This window comes from Passer domesticus, chromosome 20 (assembly GCF_036417665.1).
Source record: "Passer domesticus isolate bPasDom1 chromosome 20, bPasDom1.hap1, whole genome shotgun sequence".
NCBI lineage: Eukaryota > Metazoa > Chordata > Aves > Passeriformes > Passeridae > Passer > Passer domesticus.
The window spans coordinates 10,667,605-10,692,078 of NC_087493.1; the positions used below are offsets into that span (position 1 = coordinate 10,667,605).

The 24,474-nt window shown below is 42.4% G+C and overlaps 1 protein-coding gene across 1 annotated transcript; it reads right to left on the bottom strand.

The window, feature by feature from the left end:
• Positions 1–8,510: 8,510 nt before the first annotated feature.
• On the bottom strand, positions 8,511–23,800 carry LOC135284207 (myosin-1B). The gene is made up of 38 exons (XM_064395605.1): positions 23,567–23,800; positions 23,336–23,479; positions 23,088–23,244; positions 22,753–22,780; positions 22,540–22,654; positions 22,368–22,460; positions 22,206–22,269; positions 22,024–22,122; positions 21,816–21,919; positions 21,588–21,726; positions 20,330–20,448; positions 20,085–20,234; positions 19,310–19,480; positions 18,590–18,899; positions 17,884–17,960; positions 17,502–17,589; positions 17,298–17,415; positions 16,968–17,091; positions 16,748–16,884; positions 15,759–16,014; positions 14,988–15,230; positions 14,710–14,886; positions 14,479–14,624; positions 14,301–14,391; positions 13,823–14,212; positions 13,347–13,473; positions 12,680–12,798; positions 12,162–12,358; positions 11,700–11,883; positions 11,454–11,619; positions 11,158–11,282; positions 10,669–10,977; positions 10,364–10,567; positions 9,840–9,965; positions 9,575–9,745; positions 9,379–9,483; positions 9,014–9,109; positions 8,511–8,806 (listed from the first exon to the last, which is right to left on the bottom strand). Exons 1-38 carry the CDS (start codon positions 23,768–23,770, stop codon positions 8,654–8,656), a joined length of 5,826 nt encoding a protein of 1,941 aa, XP_064251675.1. The 5' UTR covers positions 23,771–23,800; the 3' UTR covers positions 8,511–8,653.
• Positions 23,801–24,474: the final 674 nt, after the last annotated feature.

The window sequence follows — 24,474 nt, forward strand, 5'->3', positions numbered from 1 at the left end:
GGCTGCAGTTGTTCTGGAGGAATGCAGAAAAGTTGCAGAAAGTCTGTGCATTTGTAATTTACATTTATCCAGACAATGGTCATGCTCGATGACCAACAGGAAGAGGAAGACTAATCATACACTTAACTTCTGTCTCAATTTTATTTATCCACTGAGAAAGTGCTAATAAAGAAAGTTTCTCTTGTAGCCAGATTGCCTTTGAAGACATTGCTCTTAAATAGGCCTATGTAACCAAGTGGGGGCAGAGAAAATATCAACCTAGAAGTCTTGAAAAGCTGGTCCTGCTCTATCTTCACCTTCTATTCACAGAGCTTCACAGCCACATCATATTCAAAGCCACATCCACAAAACCCCTGAGTTTATGTCATTGGACATCTCAAAATTTAGACAAAAGTAAGATCTGTGAGTCGTGTAGAGTGGCTCTCACATGTGATTTCCAGGTGGAGGTATGTTAGCAGCCTCTGGTTTTGATATTTTAATAACAAGCAGGGGAAGTTCAAATAGTCTATACCAAGCACTGAACAAATAGTGAATGTCAGTTATCACCTGTCCTAAGCCAAACCTGATTATTGGGTGAACCAAATAGAAAACATATTTTCTCATTTTGTTGCAAAATTGGCCAATAAAGGAATATCAGGTGTATCACAGATAATAATTAAGAACATAGTATTAGCTAAATAACATAGTATTTAGGTAAATAAGTATGTGATACAACATTTCAAAGAATCCCAATTATAGCTTGAACACATTGTATTAGCTATGAATCATTAAAAGACAATTCATATGTACCAGACATTTTTAAGGATTTGTGTAGTAGAAATATTTCAGAAAACTGATTTATGCTCAGTTTTATTATGCATTTTTTGAAATATCAAGTAAAATTCTTCAACACACTTGTAATGCTACTTCTGGACATGTTGTTGTAGAACTTTTCTTTCCCAATACATGGAGTATTGCTGACAAGATCTGTGACTATTGCTCATGTTGATTAAAATACCATATATCCTTTCCAACGACCCAGTTCTACTGTCTTTTGCACCTGCCCTTTCCATTGTCTGGGTGAGATTTACTTATTACTCAGGGTCAATTAACAAAGATATATGTTATTTGTTAAACCCCTACCTTCAGAGATCCCACGAGGAAATCTGTTTTCAGAACCTGTGTGGAATGGTTAAAGAAAGGACGGAGAGAGTTACATCAAAACCAGTCCATTGTCCTGAGCACATGCCATATCAAACATTCCTACACCCTGTGTAGCCTCTCCAGAACTGGACACCATGCCTTAAAACTCCTGACCTAGAGCAAAATTCCACAGAGAGTCTTGTGTTCCTTCCCTCATTTCTGTGAGCTGCTTGAAACAAATCTGATGTCCAGGAAAAAATTAGCTGCTTTACATATATAATCCCAGTCAATTCAACTGCCTTCAGAGTTACTCTTCCTGTGCCTTCCACAGGACTTGGAGGTAGCAAAGTTGGTAGAAGGCCCTTCCAAGGACTGGCATGCTGTGACTCTCCTGCTTCTGCACCACTTTGGAGTGGTTTGGGTGGTATCACCTGGACTCTGCATGTAAGGCATGACCTGGAATGCTAGAGGTGGGGAATAAGAAAACACCCCTTCATAGTCCACCTTTTGGGGATCTGTTGAGATGGTCATGGTCAGAGCATGATGAAAGTGGATGGCACTTACCGTGAGATGCTGAGGTAACAAATCACAAAGCTGCCTTCAGCTGCAGCTCTTTATACCTTATCTCCTGCCCACACAGCACTCCAGAGCTCTATTTTTGGTCAATAATAATTTACTCTTTAGTTGTAAACGTGTTGTAGCTCTGATCTCTCTGCTAATTACTCAGGGACAGGATTGGTTTAAGGTTGTATGCAGTCAGCTGCACTGACCTGTCCTTTTCACATTGATCTGTGCCAGGATGGAGGATGGAGGAACCCAAAGACAGCTCTGATAAAGCCAAATAAGGCAACACTTGGCTCTGCACTGCAAGGGTTTGCCTTAGTCAGGAGGATGGGGTTTTTCTACTTGTGCACAATTCCTTCTTAAGGGTCTAATATTAACGGATGCCCTCCTATCCTCCCTGCTTATCTACACATGCTGCTAGATAAGAAGAAAGATCTATTGAGGCAAATTTTTTATACCATTCTCTTGGGTGCTGGCAAGCCTGAAGCCAGCCTCAGTTTTGCGACAGAGTGAGACATCTGCCAGCTAATGGACCACAAGTGAGACTTGCATTCCTGACCTGTGGTTTGCAAGGCATGCTCAAGGTCAGACTGCAGAAAGGTGCCTGATTTTTGTTCCACTCCACTATCCTGCAGAGGTTGTCATGGAGCAGGCTGGATGTCAAACCACAATGACTGTAAGTTGCTCTGTAAAGGAAGGTGGAAGGGGATTGTCTGCTTCTTTCATATCAGCTGTTTAAGAGTGGCATTTCACATTCTCTGAAAAAATCCCTCACCCAGGATTTTTCTCCTGGGAAGCTGAGAGGCCTTAGAAAAAGGAAAACAATTCTTATTTCATTTGCTTCTCCTTTGTTATGCTCACATGTGGAATATATTTGGAGATTGTTTACTCATAGGTGATTGTTTCATTCTGGTGTGAGTTGTTTTGGCTCTTTGGCCAATCAGGGCCAATCTGTGTTGGGACTCTGGAAAGAGTCACAAGTTTTCATTATTACCTTTTTAGAATTCTGTAAGTATCCTTCTATATTCTTTACTATAATATAGTATAGTATCATATTCTTTAATATAATATAGCATTATAAAGTAATAAATTAGCCTTCTGAGAACATGGAGTCAAATTCATCATTCCTCCCTGCCACGACAGTCCCTGCAAATACAATAGTTTAGGGACTGGTTTTGACAATTAAAGGGACAGTAAGAAAGGGAGGAATAATTAAGAACATACTGGGACAAAACCCTGCCTGACAAATGGTAAGGGAGGAGGTGGTGTGAACCAAACCTGCTCAGCCACACTGCTTGGTGAAGGCATTTAAAAGTGTAAAAAGTAACAGTCTTGAGGGTCTCACATCTTTGGAAAATACTCTTACCAAAAGATAATTTTGTAGAGGAGGTGCAGTGGCAAAGTAGATTTGTCATCATCACCTCATTTCTCTTTATTTTAAGGCAGAAGAAACTTTCATCAGAACATTACTTAAACTTTAGAGGCCGTGAAATCTAACCACCTCTTTGTGGAATGGCCCAGCTTCCTCTATGGGAAGAGATGGATTGTCAGATGGATTGTTGTCATTGCTTCACGTTGGCTCAGCCTGGGGAACATCCTTGGTGCATTTACACAGCTCTCCTTGGCTGTTTGTTTTGGATTATCTTCAGGGTGCCCGTGATTTAGTTACACTAGGAACAAAAGGCATCTGTATTTCATTCTGCAATAAAAAATGAATTCCTGCAGTGTTGAGGGGAATCCTACATAGGCCTTTTCTCTTGATTTTTCTCTTGATTTTAGAATGTCTTTCAGTGATTTTATTACTTTTTTTTTTTAAATCAGAGTCTTTTCCAGTCTGACCTGAAGTGTGAGCACAGATGCTCTCAGAAATTGCAATGACACCACACAGATGTGGAGATAATATTATTAATGCATTTTTCTTCTGCTAATTGCTGTGTATCAAACATTTAAATTAGCTTTTAAATTTGGTTGCAACAGCAGAATTGCAGGCGCTTTTTACATTTTAACAGTCTCAAGACCTGGTTTGGGTCCCCCACATTACAGCAATTTATCTGGTGAGGAAAGGACCACGCATTTATTGTGTGAGTCTCTAAGCATGTGTTGTGCCAGCAGATTCATCTGTGTGGTTTCTGTTATTCCTGGAATTCTATGAATCCTCCTACTTGCTAATGTTGGTCAATCACAAACATCTTCAGGAGTTCTCATAACTCTGTCTTTGTCAAACTGTGTGCTCCATAAATGTCAGTCTGTTTGGGAGCTGGAAGGTTAGATAGCATGCCAAGCACAGCCTGGAAGATTTGTTCATTTGGTTATCTAAGGAATATTTTGCTCTTTGTGGATGGCAGAGTGTTTGTTTTCTGGCCTGTTCCAGCACTAAACAGCTTTGATCCTATGACAGTAACCCAGCAGCTTTTCCAATGGATGCTCATGAAGAGATAATTTTCCCAGTACAAGTGGCCAGGGAAGCAAGGCTTCCATACTAGGTGCCCAAACCACTGACAGATAAGCTGCTGTGTCTGCAACTATCTGATACTTTGGGGACAGATGGACATTTTGGTCCAAACTAGTACAGCTATTCTCACATTTCATCCCCAACCCCCTTTCCCTGGGCCTTCAGGCACATATGTATTTTCTCCTGATACCACCACCTTTCAGACCTTTTATCACTCCATTTTAACAGGTTGTTGTGTTGCTTTTGCTGCAGCACACCAGGTAGACTGAAAGGGGGAGAGGGCCAACTATCTTCTTGTTGTCCCCCATCAATTCAAAAAGCTTCTGAAAATGTAATTTTTTTGTGGATTTAGTCTCCATGTAGGAGCCTTCCATCACATCTGGTGCAAAGTTGCCTGCCTTTAACATCGTTAATCTACATTAGCAATTCTGTAAGTTTGGATTTCATCCTTCACTGTTCATGCAGGTCTCTGAAAACCACAAAGACACTCCATGATAAGCGTTATTAGTGCTCATCCATGGGATAAAGCCTGTTCCCTGTGATTTAAATTATGTGTTTGCAAAGTTGTAATGAACTGGTTTTGGAGAAAAGGAGGAGAACAAACACCATTCCCAATGTACATAACTGTCACATGAGTCATTGAGATTTATTGCCATGGTAACCCCACAGTTTAATTTGGTGGTGTCCTGTTTAATTGAAAGCTTTTTGGTCTTCAGTCCAAAGGGACAAAGAGCAAGAATTCCTTCACAGCTCTTCTCAGGTTAGACATGATGACTTTTGGGCTCAAATGATCAGTGTTGCCAGAAAAACTCTGTATATACACAGAGATGTACACCTTGAAACAAACTTTTGTTTCAGCAAATGTTCCTGCATTTAATAGAAATAAATGTATTGAGGTTTGAGAATATGTACTTTGACCTTTTAAGCCTGTCTTTAAATGATACTCTTTTCTAATGAAAGTACAAAAATTAATTTATGTAAAGGAAACAGAAAGATAGCCCAAACTTGCAAACAGTGTTTGATATTTCATGCTGATTTCTGCATAACTGTACATGAGTTTGACACTGCAGCAAGGCCAAATAGAATTAATGACAATCTTTGAGGGATTCCTTTCTAAAAATATATTTGCAAGCTTTTATTTTTTTGCACAGCTGTCACTTACCCCCAGCCTAGAAAAGCTTCTGTTATAATATTGGAACATGGGCACTGAAGATATCTTTCAGCTAACTACTGAACACTGCAAAATTGTCAATGATATATACTGTATATTTTAGGGGAAAGGAGTTGTGTATCCTAAATTTATCTTTATTTCTTCCCCCAGCATAAACCAGTGGCGTGATTACATCTTCAGCTTGTTTCAGCAGTTGCAAAATTGGCAGCAATCCATATTCTGTGCAAATTACTGACAAGAACTATTTATTACCCTGTGGATTGTGGGGCTATTTCACCTTAAATGACAGATCTTCTTCTTCTTCCTTGTGCCCTTTTGTAGGCAACCAAACTGAAAAAAAATCATTACCAGGCTATTATTTGTACCTTGCCATTTGGAAGCCAACAAAACACTTTTTTTTTTTTTTTTTTTTTTTTTTTTTTTTTTTTTTTTTTTTTTTTCCTTTTTTTAATCCAAGCCATTCTGGTAGCAAAAAACAGAAGTAGAGGCAGAAGCAGTTGAAATAATACATATTGTTTGTTCCAACTTACAGCTGATCTCATATCTGTACTGTCTCCTTGCACAAGAGCAAATTATACTGTATATTTGGGATTTTACCTAGTAGCAGCAGGAAAAACCTGTGTTGAGATAGAAATGGCTTGACTTCCATGCCAGAATTTTTCAGCTAATTAAATGATGAGGACTGTACATCCTGCCTGTTGCCAAATAGACAACAAAAAAATTCAGTTACAGGTGGCCAAGAGCAGAGGGTACTTACCCAAGGTTTCCCTAAAAGCATGGAGATGTAACACCTGGGCTATTGGCTGTAGAGTGTGAGCTCTTACTAAAGCTGCCTTGCTTTTGGAGATCTGGAAGTTATCTAGTAAAATTCTGGTTTTTTAAAAGTGTTTCAGGGAATGGCCCAACAGGCCTAGTGCCAATACTAGGAAAAAGTAGAAGCTAATAATGATTAGAATTTGAGGACACGGTGATAAATAAAAATATTGAGCACAACAGCATTTGTAAAGGGAAGTAGCATTCCACAAACCTAGAGGAGAATCAAAGATATGTGGATGGGTGAGAGAACCAGATGGTACTCTCTTAATGAATATCTATGTGAATGCCATGTGAGAAGATATAGCTAAGTCTGTGTCTGTGATGTTATTTAAGATAATTTTCAGAGGTGATGCTGGACAAGGACAGGCTGATAATCCTGCTGCAGACATGTAAGTCTCCCTGGGGATGGTGTCAGAGTGTCCAAAGTGGCTTGATCTGAAGCAAATCCCAGGAGCAGCTTGGGGGAAGCTCATTCCAGCAGCTCTATTTATGAATATATTCCATTAGGGCCCTCCTGGGATGCTCTTTGTCCTTGATGAACCTCACAGCCCTACTCAGTAAAGTCCCCCTACCCTTCTGTCCTGCACAGAGCCTGCTAGCAGGTTATGAAACAGCCCTCAGTAGGGATTACCAGGGCATCAGAAGGGCCTTGCCTGCTGCTAAGGACTCCTTGATTTTTGTAAAATATATTCTGTGTCTGGGACACCAACACTGTGCTTTGCTGGAGCTGTTTCAAAGCAGGCAGTAAATGCAGTGTGGAGGAGTGAACCTCTGTCACAGCAAGGCTGCTTCTCCCTGCTGCCTTCTGACTGCCCACATCAGCCTCCCCTTCACCTGCAGTCCTGCCAGCAGCCAGGGGCAGAGCTGGGTCACTGGGCACATATAAATATGTATTTGAGTCTTTGTATGTGTATATACACACACACGTAGGCATTAACTGCCTTCCCAGGCACATCTACAGGCTGGGTGAGGAATGAATCAACAGCAGCCCTGAGGAGAAGGACTTGGGAGTATTGGTTGACAACAAGCCCAACATGGCCATGTGGAGCCCAGAATCCCCCTCTGTGCTGGGCTGAGCCCCCAGTGGGGGCAGCTGGTCAGGGTGGGGATTCTGCCCCACCTGCAGAGCTGCCCCAGCCCTGGGGAACAGCACAGGGAGGAGCTGGAGCTCCTGGAGAGAGTCCAGAGGAGGCCATGGAGATGCTCCAAGGGCTGCAACCAGGCTGGGAGAGCTGGGGGTGCTCACCTGGAGAAGGGAATGCTCCAGGGAGACCCGAGAGTCCCTTCCAGGGCCTAAAGGGGCTCCAGAAAAGCTGGAGAGGGACTGGGGACAAGGGATGGAGGAACAGGACAAAGGGCAGTGGCTTGCCACTGAAAGAGGGTAGGTTTACATGGGATATTAGGAAGCACCTGTGAGGCTGGTGAGGCCCTGGCAGAGATTGCCCAAAGAAGCTGTGCCTGTCCCATCCCTGGAAGTGTCCAAGGCCAGGTTGGATGAGTCTGGAGCAACCTGGTCCAGTGGAAGGTGTCCCTGATGGCACAACCCATCCCACGAGATGAGAGTAACCCAGGCTCTTGTTAATAGATCAATTTGGGGTGCATTAGCATGATACAACACTGAACGATGAATGTGGTTTTTAAGAGATGACTGTGGATTTCTCTGGTGTTTGCTGATATCCACAAAAAATGAAAACCCACATTTTAAGCGAGGCCATGTTGGGCAAAGTTATCAGGATTACACTGGAGACTTCATAGGAGGTAAGTGTCTGCCTGACCAGTTTAGGAAATTAAGGTAGTTTTGGAAACAGAGTATAGACAATGATGAGGTGACTATATGAGTTTGCTGGCTATGCTGCCCTGGGAATGTTGGTTTGCACATCACTTTCATGAACAAAAGTTGAAAGGAGATCTCATTTTGGGTTTAAATGTCCTCTAAATTATGTTCCAAAGTGGCTTGTAGGATTGAAGAAATTTAACTTGAAGTAAGATCTTGCAAAGAAGACACAAGAATTAAAAGAATACTCAAATATTAAGTGGAAGTAGGAAGGAAGGTATAAGTTCTTATTGTTTGGACAGATATTGAGATATCTATTTGGACAGATATTGAGATATCTATTTTATTCCTAAAGCAACATTTATAAGGGATAATTGCTTTCTGTTTCAGTGAAAAAATTATTTTCTCAGCTAAGGCAGTATTAGATGAAATTTCCTGGTGACAACAAAGGTGGATGTCTGATTAGACCACTTTAAAAGTGGCTGAAACACTTTGAAATAACTGAAGCAAAATTTTTAATTGAATAAATAAGTTTAAAAGAAGGAAGGAAAAATGTAAACCTTAGAAGAACTCAAGGTAATGATTGAAATGCAACGCTCAGCTTCTCATTATTTACATAGCATAAGCTCTACAATTTTTATTATGTAGGCATTACTCATCTACAGATTAATGAAGGACAAAGCAGTGACTACAGATAAAAGTGATAGAATGCCACATTTTGTGCAATTCTCTCACTTTACAGCACTGGAGGCATTTACTCTTCACTTTCTGCCTTCTTGCTGATTTCCCGGCTCTTGGCTCGGAGCTTGTTGACCTGTGACTCTGCAATGTCAGCGCGCTCCTCAGCTTCCTCCAGCTCGTGCTGGATCTTGCGGAACTTGGAGAGGTTCACATTGGACAGCTCCTCCTGCAGATAGGAGGAAGCATAAAACAGGTTTTAAAACAATTCCACTTTAAAACTGCTAGGTGAAAATATGAAATAAGGAAAGTGAAACGAAGCAGGGACCAACTACCACAATGTTAACTTGTGTTCAAACAGAGCTACACAGGAAAATATTAACACAGAGTCCCACTTCCACCTGGATAAAGACTGACTGAACACAGTGATACTCACAGCCTCCTCAGCTTGTCTCTTGTAAGCTTTCACCTTAGTTTGCAGTTTATCCACTAGATCCTGCAGCCTGAGAACATTTTTCCTGTCTTCCTCAGACTAAAGAGAATGACAAGACACAGAAGCATATCTTTTACTCTCCTCTACATGAAATAGAGAGTAACATTTCTATTTGACATTCCTGCCCAGTAAGACAAAAGTGATAAGCTATATATTGTTAAAATTACTAGAAATATAGTATATAGAAATATATATGGTGCTTTCATTATTCTTCTTTTTGTGACTCAGGACAGAAAGAAATCCCGCAGGGCTACATTTTGGGTTCCAGGAATAGGAGTGTATCAACACGAAGAAGATTCCTGCCTTACCTGGTAGGTGAGTTCCTTCACCCTGCGCTCGTACTTGCGCACGCCCTTCACGGCTTCAGCGCTGCGCTTCTGCTCAGCATCAACCTCCCCTTCCAGCTCCCGCACCTGCAAGGACAAGCCCATCCCTGCAGCTGCCCTGACAATGGCTCTCCAAGGAGAGACACACTCACTCAGGCACAGCCCCAGCCCTACACACCCTGGCCTCCAGCTTCTGGATCTGCTTCTTGCCTCCCTTCAGTGCCAGCTGCTCAGCCTCATCCAGACGGTGCTGCAGGTCCTTCACAGTCTGGTCCAGGTTCTTCTTCATCCTCTCCAGGTGGGCACTGGTGTCCTGCTCCTTCTTCAGCTCCTCTGCCATCATGGCCGCCTGATCAGAGCAAAGGGTCAAAGCCATTTTGTGCCTGGACATATTTTGGGGAGAGTACATTCATCGTCAGCAATGCCAGGAGTGTCCAACTCACATCAGTGATGGCCTTCTTGGCCTTCTCCTCAGCATTGCGAGCTTCCTGGATGGTATCCTCCATTTCACTCTGGATCTGGGCAATGTCCGTCTCCAGCTTCTTCTTGGTGTTGATCAGGCTGGTGTTCTGTTGAGCAGCATCAGAGGTTTGTTTTTGTAAGTGCATTATTTGAAATCAAGAACATTACAGAATTTTCAATAATTTCAGGAGTAATTATGTGAAAAAGCAATACTAGAGACTTTTCTACTGAAATTTCTTTTCACTGGGGAAAAAAAAATTAGATTCTTTTCTTTCTCCATTTTTCATTAATTCAAAAAGTGCTCAGAAATATAATCTGTGCCACATCTCATCCACCAAGGCTAGCACAGGAAATTAACAAAAATAGAGTTAGAGAAAAGTCACCAGAGCAAAGATCTCTTTTAGTAACATGATGAATATTCCAGAAAAGAAGACTGTCTTCCCCCAAACTGAGCATCTAATGGTGACTAGAATAAAGCACAAAAGTGTTCACCGAATGACCTCACCTGGCTGTGCAGGAGCTGCACACGCTCACTGGCATCCATTAATTCCTGCTCAGCCACTTTCCTCGACCGCTCCGTCTGCTCCAGGGCTGCCCGGAGCTCCTCAACTTCAGCCTGCAGCAGGTTTGCTCTGCGCTCCACCATGGCCACCTGCTCCTTCAGGTCCTCCTGAGACCTGAGAGCGTCATCCAGATGGATCTGTGTGTCCTGTAGAGCCATTGAAATAAATTACAAGCAGATTTAGAGCTCATGTGGACTGAAAGTATGAACCAAGATATTTCTCTGCAGGCAATTTTTGTTCAAAAGACCTTGAGCACTCCCTGAGTGTTTCTCAGATTCTTCTGTGCCTCTGCAGCCTGGCGGTTGGCATGGCTCAGCTGGATTTCTATTTCATTCAGGTCTCCCTCCATCTTCTTCTTCAGCCTCAGGGCTTCATTCCTGCTCCTGATCTCAGCATCCAGGGTGCTCTGCATGGACTCCACAACTCGCAGATGGTTTCTCTTCATTTGTTCAATCTCCTCATCTTTCTCTGCTATCTTCCTGTCAATCTCAGCCTTCACTTGGTTGAGCTCAAGCTGCAGGCGCAGGATCTTCCCCTCCTCATGTTCCAGGGAGGCCTGCAAAAGAAAAAATACTTTTCATGTGACAAGTGTGGAACCTGAAGCTCTGAGTAAAAAGAGTGCTATATTTACGTAATATCTCTACTTCTGTAAGACTTCTTCTCCACTTTTGTCTCAGGATGAGATGAGCAATATAGAGACCCAAGACACATAAGACAGCACGAAATAATGCTGTACCTCAGCTTCCTCGAGGGCAGCCTGGATTTCAGATTTCTCCTGCTCAACCTGCTTCTTCACTTTCTCCAGCTCATGAATTGCCTTTCCTCCCTCCGCAATCTGCTCCGTGAGGTCGGAAATCTCCTCTGTGGGAACAAAGATCAATGGCATGGTCAGGCACAGAGCAGAATGGGAAGGGCCCTGTCCCACCAAGGTGACAGGCATCTCTGGAGACGTGCAGGCACACACCCATGAACAATGGTGGTAATGGCTGATAGTGAGAAAGGCCAGGCAGGAGCAGGGGCCCAGGGACTTACGCTGCAAGTTCTTGTTCTCCCGCTTCATTGTTTCCAGGTGGTCCAAGGACTCCTCATAGGCATTCTTCATCTTGAACAGCTCCGTGCTGAGAGAGCGCGACTCCTTCTGCGAGGCCTCCAGCTCAGCCTGTGTTTCCTCATACTTCTGCTTCCATTCTGCCAGGATCTGAAGAGAAACAGGGTGTGAGTAGGGCTCTGGCCATCACAGAGCCATGCTCTTGCCAGGGGTGCTGGAGGCCAAAAGACCTTGTCAAAGTTCTTCTGCTTCTTATCCAGAGCAGCACAGGCAGCATTGGATCTCTCCACATCAATCATCAGGTCCTCCACTTCATTCTGCAGCCTCTGCTTTGTCTTTTCCAGAGAGGCACATTTGGCATTGACAGCCTCAACATGTTCCTCTGCATCCTGCAGGCGCTGGGCCAGCTTCTTCCTGTGTTAAACATATGTCATGGTTTAAGAGAAAAGGGAAAGCTGTGCCATGTGGTTGATGGGATTTTCCCTATCTCTTTACCAGTCCCTCTTTTCTACGTGTTTGCCTGTGTTTTTTTCCTTTGATTCCCACATCATACGGATTACAGAATTTTTTTGCTACTCTCCTTTCACACCAACCCAAGAAGAACACTGACTTCTTTCCAATAATGTCACTGTGATCTCCAATAATTTCTGGTCTTAATCTGTGCTAGCCTTTCTAATTTTCCCTCCACATACTTGGCCTCCTCGAGCTCCTCTGTGCGCTGAATCGCGTCCGTCTCATATTTGGTTCTCCACTGGGCCACTTCGCTGTTGGCCTTGGACAGGGCTCGCTGCAGCTCCCCCTTGGCCTCCTGCTCCTCCTCATATTGTTCCCGGAGCAAGTCACAGTCGTGGCGAGCGGACTGCAGGGCGTGGGCCAGGGCATTCTTGGCCTGTGGGAAGAATAGCAGTGTGACAATGAGTGGCAATATCCTGGGAGATCTCCTGACAGAATGCTGATGGGCACTGATTCTGCTGTGAGTAATGGCAAGCTCCTGAATGGAAATGTAAAGTCCAGGTATCTGCAAAACAATTAACATACAGACTGCAGGGAAGGAGGTACAAATCTAGTATGACAAGGCTTGCACTGTATTACTTAAGTGGTTTTTTTCCTCCCTTCCATCTTGTTGATTATGTAAGTTCATTCATATCTAAAGTTCCTCCTAGACAGAAAGAGTCCAATGGACAACTCAGAATTTGGAGACCGTTCTTACCTTTATCTCTTCCTCTAGATGTCTTTTGAGTTCCTCAATCTGTTGGGTGAAAGCCTGTTTGCCTCTTGACAGCTGAGAAATCAGAGCATCTTTCTCATCTACTTGGCGTGAAAATTCACCTGGGAATGTTCAGATGAGTAAAAAAATCTTGTTATCACTTACCCAAAAGTATTAATCTTGATAATAAATGCCCATATACAAATATTTTGAGTTAAACAAACTTTCACTTCTTTCCTGGACTCTTAATCACTGATACCTGCATTTCTTAGAGGCTAGAAATGACATGTCATGTAAAATCCCACCAGCCTTACACTATGTTTGCATTAAGACTTAAGTTTACAGAATTAGTACTACAGTGCCATCCAGAGGGATTATGGCTCATGGGAATCTCAGGAGGTTTAACAAGGCCAAGCAATCCAGGCAAGGTCTCATGTGATGAGTAGGGGGAACGATCACTCTCCGCTAACCCGTTAGCAATGCTTCTCCTAAGGCAACTCTGGATTCTCTCAAGATTCTGTTGGCCAGCTTCATCACAAAGCACATTTTTAGCTCAGTTCAACTTTGGTTCAACTTACCCAGTCCTCCAATACTCCAGGTGAGTTTTACTTTCTCCTTTTAAAAAGCCCGGGTAATATACAGTATTTTCTTAAAAACACAAATGACTTACCGGATTCTGTTTGTAGCCGAGCTCTTTGAGCACTAATGTCATTAATTATGCGCTGTTGTTCCTCCTCCTTTGTCTTAATCTCATTGAGCTGATCTTCTAGGGAACGACACATCTTCTCCAGATTTGCCTGTTTGCATGAGGAGCGGTAGGAAAGATGTTTAATGGTTCAACTCATAATTTGTGAGCATATGAAGTCTTATAAAGGAAGAAAGAATGATTCAGAAGCCAAAATTTCTCAGTTAACTGATATATATTTCTATGAAATTGTGTTTCCATTCCCATGTGTATATTCCCTGCCCATTGTAGGGTGGATGAAATTATATGATCAAATTATTTAAATAATACTGAAATGTTTAAACACACACTGAAGTTGCAAAGTGAAGTAGTTTATTCTAAAATATGACTAACTAAAATTTCTATGTTAAAATATAAATATCTGATTATGTTTGAAGTAATGAGAAGACATATTTATGTACCTTGGCTTTGGAAACAGACTCCATGTTGCTGGCCAAGTCATCGATCTCCATCTTCAGCTCACTCTTCTCCTTCTCCAGCTTCTGCTTCACGCGTTGCAGGTTGTCGATCTGCTCGCCCAGCTCAGCTGTGCTGTCCGCGTGCTTCTTGCGCAGGGCGGCAGCCGTGGCTTCGTGCTGCAGCGTGGCCTCTTCCAGGTCACGGCGCATCTTCTGGAATTCTGCCTCACGCTTCTTGTTCATCTCAATCTGAGCTGCTGTGGCCCCTCCTGCTTCCTCCAGGCGCTCGCTGATCTCCTCCAGCTCCCTGGACAGGTCAGCGCGATGCTTCTCTGCTTTAGCGCGAGAGGTTCGCTCTGCCTCAATTTCCTCCTCCAGCTCCTCAATGCGGGCCTGCAGAACAGCAGGGACCCTTGACAGCCGTGCCCTCCTCCTGCCTGAGCTGAGCCTGAGCAAGGCAGGGGAAGGAACAGACACTTGCCTGCAGCTCCTTGATCTTCTTCTGAAGTTGCATGCCCAGAGCCTGTTCATCCTCGATCTTGCCCTGGATCTGGCTGATTTCAAAGTCTTTCCTTTGGACCAAGTGAACCGTGTTAGAACTCAAAGAAAAGAGACAAGTTCTGCAGCCCAGCACTCAGGTGCCCCAGAGTCACACTTACTTCTTCAGTTTCTCATCCAGCTGCTGCTTATCATTCTCCAAATCCATGATGCTGTCCTGGGCCATCTTCAGGTCTCCTTCCAGTTTCCTCTTTGCCCTCTCCAGGTCCATGCGCAGTTTCTTCTCTTGCTCCAGGGACCCTTCCAGCTGAACACAACAAGACCATCAGGCCTCTGCCAGCCAGCTTGGACTCCATACCTGTCCTGTTCCTGCTCTGTGTCTGTGTGCTTACATCATCCACTTGCTGTTCCAGCTTGGTCTTGGCTTTGGTCAGAGTATTGACTTTGTCTTCCTCTGCCTGCAGGTCATCCAGGGTCTGCTGATGTGCCTCTTGGAGGGCTTTCTTCTCTTTTGTCAGCTTGGCAATGGTCTCATCCAGGGCTGCCATCTCCTCGGTGAGGTTTTTCACCTTTGAGAAGAAGGGAGCAAGCAGAGAGAGAAATTGGTGCTTAAAATTTTTTAAAAAGATAAGTCTTTTCCCGAGTGTAAGTGACAGGTTCTACCTCATACCTTGTTTTCAGTGGCATGTTTTTCCTTCTCCACCTTGGCCAGTGTTAGCTCAAGGTCATCAATATCTTTCTTCAGCTCTGAACATTCATCCTCCAATTTCCTCTTCTTGGCTGTCAGCTCAGCATTCATCTCTTCTTCTTCTTCTGCTCTCTCTGTCAGCTCCTTAATTTTGGCTTCCAGCTGGATTTTGGTTTTGATGAGCTGGTCACACCGTTCCTCAGCATCAGCCAAGCCATCAGCTTCCTACACAATTCATTCAAATGAAAGAGTTTTCAACCTGGGGCTACTGGCTCTGTTGTACTTTTAGGCTGTAGACATCTAAATGCCATTAGATCAATCCCAATACTTGCTTGTAAATGCAGTTTTAAGGACATTATAGTAGGTACATTCTTACTTCCAGGGAAGAAGGGAAGCTGTGAAATTTCATCACCATTTTTCTCGAAGTGACAGGGACCATAAATGTCAAATAACTACCTGACAGTCTCAGCTCTTCCTACTCAATCTGAATTCACTTGGGATTCTCCAAACAAAATATGTTAATTGGACTTCCAGACAATCTTAATTGGTCAGTTGATAAGATATCAAAACTGTTAAGTGCACAAAATTCTATAAATATTAAGATAGCAATTGTATGTGGTTTTTCTTCCCATTTTATAAAATATGTGTATGTTTTTAAATTAATTGTTATTTTGGGATAATATATCTTTACTGAGACATTTGGGATGATTTTATATAGGACATCACAAGTCAAAAAACTTTAGCAATACTCACAGCCTGCACTTGGAGCTGCAGGTCATTCTTCTCCTGCACCAAGGCCACCATTTTCTCCTCCAGCTCCTTCCGCTTTGCCTCAGACTTTGCAAGCTCTTCCTTGGTTTTCTCAAACTCTTCCTTCATGCTGGCCATCTCTTTCTCAGACTCTGCACTCTTCAGCAAGGGCTTGATCTTGAAGAACAGCTTCATCCATGGCCAGTGTTTGACATTCATGAATGAACGAACGTTGTACTGGATGCAGAAGATGGACTCCCTGAAAGGTAATAACAAAATGGATTTTGGTACATATTTTAAAATCTATAGAACATATTTAGCAGTATATGTTAATATATATGACATGAAGTTTGACACATAATACTTAGTTGTATATATATGTATATAGTATCCATATTTAGTATATTTGTCCACATACATAGTTCTGTATACCTCTATGTGTAAAATATAGAATGTATTTTTCAATATACATTTCTTGATAATATTTAGATCACGTTTTATATATAATGTATATATTTTTCCACTTAAAACCTTCTAATATTATGTAGAGTATCAACCTCTATAGCCAGTTTTGCAGTTCAAGTGTTTGGCTCATTTTTATGACCAATGAAAAGGGACACTTCTGTAAGTTGACTCAGTCACTTTTATGAAATTTATCAAAGGGAAGAGGATGCTTCTTTTGTGATAGAAATATGTCTTTCTCTCATTTTATTTAGCAATTACCTAAAATAATTAGCTTAGACTAGATATCAAGTTTCTCAACATACATGTAATATAGCCATTTAATGACTTCAGCAACAAAGTATTAAAAAAATTGTTTCCCTGAGCTGGGATTTTACACTACTTCATCTGTTTTTGGGATATACTTTCATATTGACAAACTGAATAAATGAGAAATAAATGAGATTTTTTTTGAAACAGCTTATTTTCAGTTTTGTTCATGCCATTACTATCTGATAAGGATTGGCCCAGGAAGCCAAGTAAATATCTACCTCCTCTCCATCATTTTCTTGAACTCCACCCTCATCAGGTAACCCCTACACATGGCCTGGGTGCGGGTGATGAGCTGTGCCAGCTTCTCATCCCTCATCTCCTCCAGGAGTCCCAGCAGCCCAGCTTTGAAGAACACCTTGAGAGAGGCAATGTTGCAGCACATCACTGTCAGGTAGAGAGAGCAAAGTCCAGGCAAGCAGCGAATGGAGGGGTTGGTACCTTGGTGTGTCCAAATTTGTACTGGGTGTGGTCCACATCGATTGACCCAAGGAGCTTCTCAGAAGCCTTCTTGCTATCGATGAACTGTCCCTCAGGGATGGCACTGGCATTAAGCACCTTGTATCTGTGGAATTGGAGGAAGATGAGGAATAAATAATAGCCCTTTGATTTTTTTTTTCCTCAATAGCTATAGAAAGAACCTGAATGACTCGCTTGGACAAATTACTTTTGTATACCGAAAGGTAACTTCTACAGTACTTAAAACAATTAGGAAATGCAAATAATTCAGCATTTGTGGATATGGTGGAGGGTGATAAAATGATATCTGACCTCTGTTTGAAGTCAGCATAGAGGATTCTGCTGGGGAACCCCTTCCTGCAGATCCTGATCCCTTCCAGCACGCCGTTACAGCGCAGCTGGTGCAGCACCAGCTCGTGCTCCATGGCACCTAATAAATCACAGAATGAAATTGTATATCACTTTACTGCACAGAGAAGATCAGATATATCACACCTCTGAACATTAACAACTTACCAGGTGTTTTAGACTCATTGGGGATGATGCAGCGCACAAAATGGGGATGTGTGCTTCTCAAATTGCTCATCAGCTTGTTTAAATTTTCCTGAGGAGGAAGAACAAAGCCTTGGGTTTAAAAGTGTCATTTACACAATCTCAATACTAGGTGGAGATAAAAACATTGCAGTAAACCATGATCAATAATTTTTTTACAGAACATTCGGGCAGTTCTGAAAGAATACTTCCCAAGTTTCAATAAGAATTCCTCTTTACTAGAAGCACATTATTTTACCCCTTTTGAACACAAAGGTATAATAGATCAATCTAAGGTATTTCTGAACTGCATTTTCTGTTTTTCTTTTCATAATGTGGTAATTTTAGATTGATTATTCTACAGTACCCGGAAGAGAGCCGAGACAGTCTGGAAAGAAGAACCCTTCTTCTTGGCGCCCTTCTTGCCACCACCACCACTGCTCTCTAAAAAGCAATAAATTTTTTATAAAGCAGTGAACAACAAAAGCACATAGAATCTGAAAAAACTTTATATGTTCACCTTAAAAACTCTAGCAAAAGTTATAATATTATCAAATTTTGCAAACTCAGATTGTGGTTAAAGTTACAAAAAGAGACTTGAATTTTTCAGATGACAGTAGAAGGAAATCTAGTGACTTCAAGCTGAAATTTAGAAAATGCAGTATGGAAAAAAAACCCATAACATTTTGCATAGGAAGATATTTGAGGAACTAAACTAATAGCTAGTAATTACACCAAATGCAGTGTTTATGTATCCTTACATCTAAGGGTATGCATACATTTAACAGCATGTTGATTCATTTGATTGTACTCACTGAAGTATTTGAGAATGGCCCATATTGTAGACAGCTAGACTGGGTTAATGCTCTAGTACAGCTGTCTCATTCTAAAACCTACAGCTCTATTAAGGTCTCTAGGGAGTAGCAATATCCTTTATTAGACTGAGATCCAAAGAGTAGATGAGGTTTTGGGTTTTCAATTTTAGAAATGTAAATATCATTGCAAAATATTATTACAGTATTTAAATTTTTTTTCCCAGTGAATTATAGTAAAACAGATTTCAAAGAAATCACCTGCTTCTGCCCCACCAGCAGATGCAAAGAGCAAGGCCAGGGTCTTCAAGGATGACTTTTGATACAACCCCACAACAGTTTCATTCAGAGGGTCCTTGTTCTTCTCCAGCCACCCAGTGATGTTGTAGTCCACTGTGCCAGCATAGTGCACCAGGGAGAAGTGGGCCTCAGCCTTGCCTTTGCCAGGCTTGGGCTTCTGGAAGTTGTTGGACTTGCCCAGGTGCTGGTCATAGAGCTTGTTCTTGAAAGAGGTGTCAGTTGCCTTGGGGAACATGCACTCCTCTTCCAGGATGGAGAAAATGCCCATGGGCTGGGAAAAATAGCAACATGTGAAGAAAATGTAAAAGGAAGAAATAGAGGCAATGTATGTAAGAAAGAGGAAGAGAAGACAAAAGTTATACCAAAAAATCCTCCTCAGTATGTGAAAACTTTTGTTTCTCAGAAAGGGCATTTTGTTAGTGGATATACCATCAGTTATACAAAAACAAGCTCCCCTGTAAGATTCAGGGTTGGGATGTAATAAAGATCTAGCATGTAGAAATTAATTTTGTACGTTTGGTGAAAGTGGTAAGCAAAATTAATGAAAGTAGTACCATTCAGACATAAGAAAGAGTTTAAACTACTTATATGCTCTTTAAAATGAGACAGAAAATTTCTCAAGAAACCTTAAAATAGAGATTTTATAACTGAAAAACTGTGAAGTATGTGAGGGCCAATAACCTTCTCAATGAGCTCAATGCAGGCAGCCAGGTCCATGCCAAAGTCAATGAACTCCCATTCAATCCCCTCTTTCTTGTACTCCTCCTGCTCCAGCACGAACATGTGGTGGTTGAAGAACTGTTGCAGTTTCTCATTGGTGAAGTTAATGCACAGCTGCTCCAGGCTGTTGAACTGCAGAAGACAAAGATTTACTTGTGAATTTCAGTCCCAGGAACACCTTCCAACAGGCTTTATTCTTATCCCACTAAGGTCTCCATGACTGGAACCTTGAATTTCTTGTGCTGGAACTGGATAGGTGACTGGCATATTCCATCCTCTAATATATCTAACCTCTTAGGCCCTGGCACTTTCTCAACATATATGTGAGCTTTCAATAGATCTGCAGAGCTTAGTCCAAGTCCAGTTTGAATTTGTGTACATTACCTCTCTATTCCCAAGCATTCAGATGAAATCTGGCTTCAGCATTAACAAAATCTTCCTTTAAAAAGGCATATTTTAACTTCCTCAAAGCCTCTCTCTGCTATTATTTATCAGTTTTTCAGCAGTTTTCAATGCAATTTTTACTTTTGCATGCAACAAACATTTACAAATAAATACAGCCCTGTGGGGTACTATATGCAATGAGAACCAGAAGGGTATGGTTCATAGAGAAAAAGCAGGATTATCCAATAAACCGAAATAACCCATAACTGAAATAAAGCACACCCCAACCCCCAAATTATTCCAATTTCCTAATGCCCCTTCCAGGAAAGCTTTATGGAGATCCTTCTCTTACATCAAAGATCTCAAAGCCAGCAATGTCCAGCACACCAATGAAGTACTGCCTGGGCTGCTTGGTGTCCAGCTGTTGGTTGATACGAACAACCATCCACAGGAACATCTTCTCAAACACGGACTTTGCCAGGGCACCCACTGAGTTGTATACCTAAGAAAAGGTTAAAGGAGAGCTACCATCTGCAGCAGAAGTTCAAAATTTTTAATTCAAGTAATTTTTTTTTTCTATTTTCACTTGTTTCTTACCTGCTGCACAGTTTGGCCCTTGGTGACGTATTCATTCCCCACCTTGACTCGGGGGTAGCAGAGGGCCTTGAGCAGGTCTGCTGAGTTCAGACCCATCAGGTAGGCAGCCTTGTCAGCAACTAAGGAAATCAGGATCAGATATTAGCTCTCCAGGGAAAGGGTCTTGCAGTAATCCAGATTTCCACAGAAATCTTATATACATTACCATGTCCTTTAAAATATTGTAGTTTTTCTTGACTTGCTATTTTTTTCTGATTTAATCTATATGATTAATAAAGGTAAATATTATTCTAATACTTTTACAGTGAACATGAAAGAGACTAGACAGACAAAAGGACGAAGGGACATGAAAATGGCAAAGAGTCACAATTTCTGAATAAACAGAAGAGGAAAGTTGGTATTCAAGTACACTGCACTGAAAATTGTAATCAGTGAAACTCTCCTGTCATTGGAGAGAGAGAGGTAGATTAGTGAGATATAATGCCAAAAGTATGAATAGGATATCCTGTACAACCTTCATAGTTGGACTATATTGTCCCTAAGGATAAATATCAAATACATTAAGTCTTTCCAGCTCCCATTTTATCTGCAGTTAGGTTAACAAATACAAGCACCACAGCCCAGCACATACTCTGTCATCACTTTCCAATTTGCTGCCTCTCTTGTCCCACAAGAAGCTGATAGCAAACACCAGTACTATTTACAGAGTTCTTCAATGTGAGAAGGCCAAACCTGATTAAATAAGATTTATACACAGATGCTAATTTTGAGCTGCTTTTATGTGTTATTTCCAACAAGACATTAAAGGCACATTCATAACTAGCAAGATGAAACAAGAAGAAAATTTCAGCTTTCTAGATGTATGTATATGCATACTGTGGTTGTATATAGGCTGCTCTGCAATAATTATATAATTATTCATTAGTACTTGAGAGCTGTTCCTGGTTCTGTGTCAAGTCTGGGAAGCTTCCATTCAAGATAGCAGCAAAGTTTGCTAGACTTTTGCCTGACTTCTACTCTGAAAGAAGTCAAAAGCATGTTTTAGGGGTCACTAGACTTAATTTTTTGCTTTGTTCAAAATAATCTACAGGTTCCACTTAGTTACGTTCCTCCAGAGAATTCCTCTGGCTAGGACCCACTGCTATCCTACAATATTGGCACTGACTGGCTAAGCCAATCATTCTGACCCTCTCTTGCTGCCTTTCAGCTCAGTGAGTGCTCAATATCTCCCATGCTCTGGGATAGGTTGTGCTGGTACCTTCAGTGCCATCAGGCTCTGCCTGCTCCTCTCGTTGCTTCTGCTTGAACTTCAGGTTCCCATAGTGCATGACAGCCCCTGTCAGCTTGTAGATGGCTGTTTTCTCATCAGCACTGAAGCCCAGGATGTCAATGGCACTCTGACAAAAGAGTTGTTAAGGTGAGTACCCCAGCTGTTAAAGGTCAGAGAAATGAAACTTCACATGAGAAAGCTTCTGCTACTACTCACGTCGGTGGCCATCAGCTCTTCCTGGTCGTTAATGCTGGGAACTGTGATCTCACCTTGACTCACATACAGGTAGTCATAGGGGTTGGTGGTGATCAGTAACATCTCTGAAAGAAGGACAAAACAGAGCCAGGTCAAATGCAATCACCATAGAAAGAAATTCAAAGTTGTTCCATGACTTCTACACAGAGGACTTAGTGATCTTTCCTACCAATTAGCTCCGGCTTCCTGTTCGACATGATCTGATAAAAGATGTGGTAGCTCCTTTCCGCCTTGAGCTGGAAAGTGACTCTGGACTTCTCCAGCAGATCTGCCCAGGAAGGTAGGACATAGTCAAGCACAAGAAGTGGGGAAGACTGCAGGGAAGAGGGATCAGGCAGAAGGGTGTCTTACATGTTTCAATGTCAGCAGAAGCCAATTTGCCTGTGGCACCAAAATGGATTCTGATGAATTTACCCTGAAAGCAGCAGGAAAGTCAATTGACACTTATTTTACCCATCTGCACAGCAAGAATATTCAAATTGGTGTTGACAGTCATGCCGATTAATAACTCACAAAGCGTGAGGAGTTGTCGTTCCTCACGGTCTTGGCATTTCCAAAGGCCTCCAGCAGTGGGTTGGCACTGATGATTTGATCCTCAAGTGTCCCCTAGAACAGATGTCTTCTTGTCATGATCTAGTTCATCAAGAAATTGAGTTGTTGCAGGTTTCTAGCCCTGGCACCTCACCTGCATTTTGCCTGAGGTCTGCTCCTCCTTCTTCTTGTCCCCGCTGGCTGCAATTGTTGCAAAGTACTGGATGACACGCTTGGTGTTCACAGTCTTCCCGGCCCCGGATTCTCCGCTGCCAAAGGCAAGAGAGAAGCAGAGGGTGCGTGGTCAGGCAGGAGGTGCCCTGGCACCGGGCAGCCCCGCAGGGACCCGCGCAGGGGGTGTACGTACGTGATCAGGATGGACTGGTTCTCCCGATCTGTGAACAAGGCAGAAACACAGTACTTAAAGCTCAATGAACAACAGAGAAACAAACATACGTAAGTTTAATGTTTTCCCTGATGTCAGCTTTACTTAAACAAGAAAACCTCCAAAGCACATCACTGAGTACAGAGGTGCCTTTCAGTTAAAACAGCAGAAACAATGCTATGAAGATAGTAAGCTCCAACAGATGTGTGTGCCAGATCCAAGAAAGCTTTGAAAAAGTCTCTTTACTTTGCTGAGATAGGGTATCCCTTCAGAGGATTTATTGATCCAATGCCCCTGAGGAAGACAGAGCCACTCACCAGTCAGCATGAACTGATAGGCGTTGTCAGAGATGGAGAAGATGTGTGGAGGGGCCTCCTGGCGCTTCTTGCCTCGGTAGGCCAACACCACCTCGGGGTTGTACACCGGCAGCCACTTGTAGGGGTTGACAGTGACGCAGAAGAGACCCGAGTAGGTCTGCAAGGAAGGGACACAGCACCTTGGCTTCCCCTGAGCCTGGCCCAGCAGCTCCTGAGGCTGCCCAGAGGAAGCTGCTGCTGCCACTTACGTAGATCATCCAGGCTGCGTAACGCTCTTTGAGGTTGTACAGCACAGCGGGTTCGTGCAGGTGGGTCATCATGGCCATGTCCTCAATTTTGTCATACTTGGGAGGGTTCATGGAGAAGATTTGATCTTCTTTCACGGTCAGGGTCTGTCAGAGGGAAGGAATGTACATGCATGTTAACTAATAGCCAGCATGGGTATGTACTGCTGTTTGTAAATTTTGCATTTTGCCCACCTCTCCCCCTTCAGTCTTGACAGTGATTTTTCCTGGTTCCCTGCTCTGGATTGTGCTCTTCACATAGGACTCCTTTGCATGTACCACGAAGACAGATGACTTGGCATCGAAAGGTTTGTTCTGGGCCTCAATTCTCTCCTTCTCTGACTTTCGGAGGTAAGGAGCTGCCTCCCCAAAGATGGCCATCTCAGCGTCCGTGGACATGGCTGCTGCTTACTAGAAGTAGTGCAGCAAGTGTCTGTCAGGATAGAGAATATATCAAAATAGTGTGTGATGGAACAAACACTCCTATAGCACATTTGGTTGTTCTTCTTTAGGTATCAACTAAATTGCCTTTTCTTTTTTCTGCTAATTCAAAGTTCTCTTCTACAATTTTTTTTCTATTACTATTATTTTTTGTGTGGTCAGATTGTTATTCCTACTGGACAATTGCATTTATAGAAGAATGCTTTCTGTCTTTTTTTGTTTGGGGTCCCAGCAGAGGAAGGACACGGAGCAGTTGGACTGATTCCAGAGGAGGCCATGGAGATGCTCCAAGGGATAAAGCCCTTGTGCTCTGGAAATAGTCTGGCAGAGCTGGGGTAGCTCAGTCTGCCGAAGAGAAGACTCCAAGGAGAGCTTCCAGCAAACTTTCATTACCTAAAGGAGTTCCAAGAGACTTGAAGGGGAACTTTAGACAAGGGCCTGAGCAACAGAACAAAGGGGAATGGCTCCCAACTGAAATAAGACGAATTTAGATTAGATATTAGGAAGAATAATCTTTACAGCAACAACAAAATAAAATTTCTTTGCTTCTTAGCCAAAGACAAACTTCACGACACAAATTGGTCTTATCAATTCAAGTGAATTGGTGCAATTTCCTGACTGGTTTTGTCTCTAACAACATGCTTTTCCACTTGATTAATATG

What these genes read in the sequence shown, in the direction of transcription:
- LOC135284207 (XM_064395605.1), bottom strand. Translation starts at nt 23,770, where the DNA reads ATGTCCACGGACGCTGAGATGGCCATCTTTGGGGAGGCAGCTCCTTAC. An exon ending in AGAGCCTGATGGCACTGAAG is followed by an intron (nt 20,449 to 21,587) that starts GTACCAGCACAA and finishes TGATTTCCTTAG; the next exon opens with TTGCTGACAAGGCTGCCTAC. An exon ending in AGAAGATCAAGGAGCTGCAG is followed by an intron (nt 14,213 to 14,300) that starts GCAAGTGTCTGT and finishes GCTGTTCTGCAG; the next exon opens with GCCCGCATTGAGGAGCTGGA.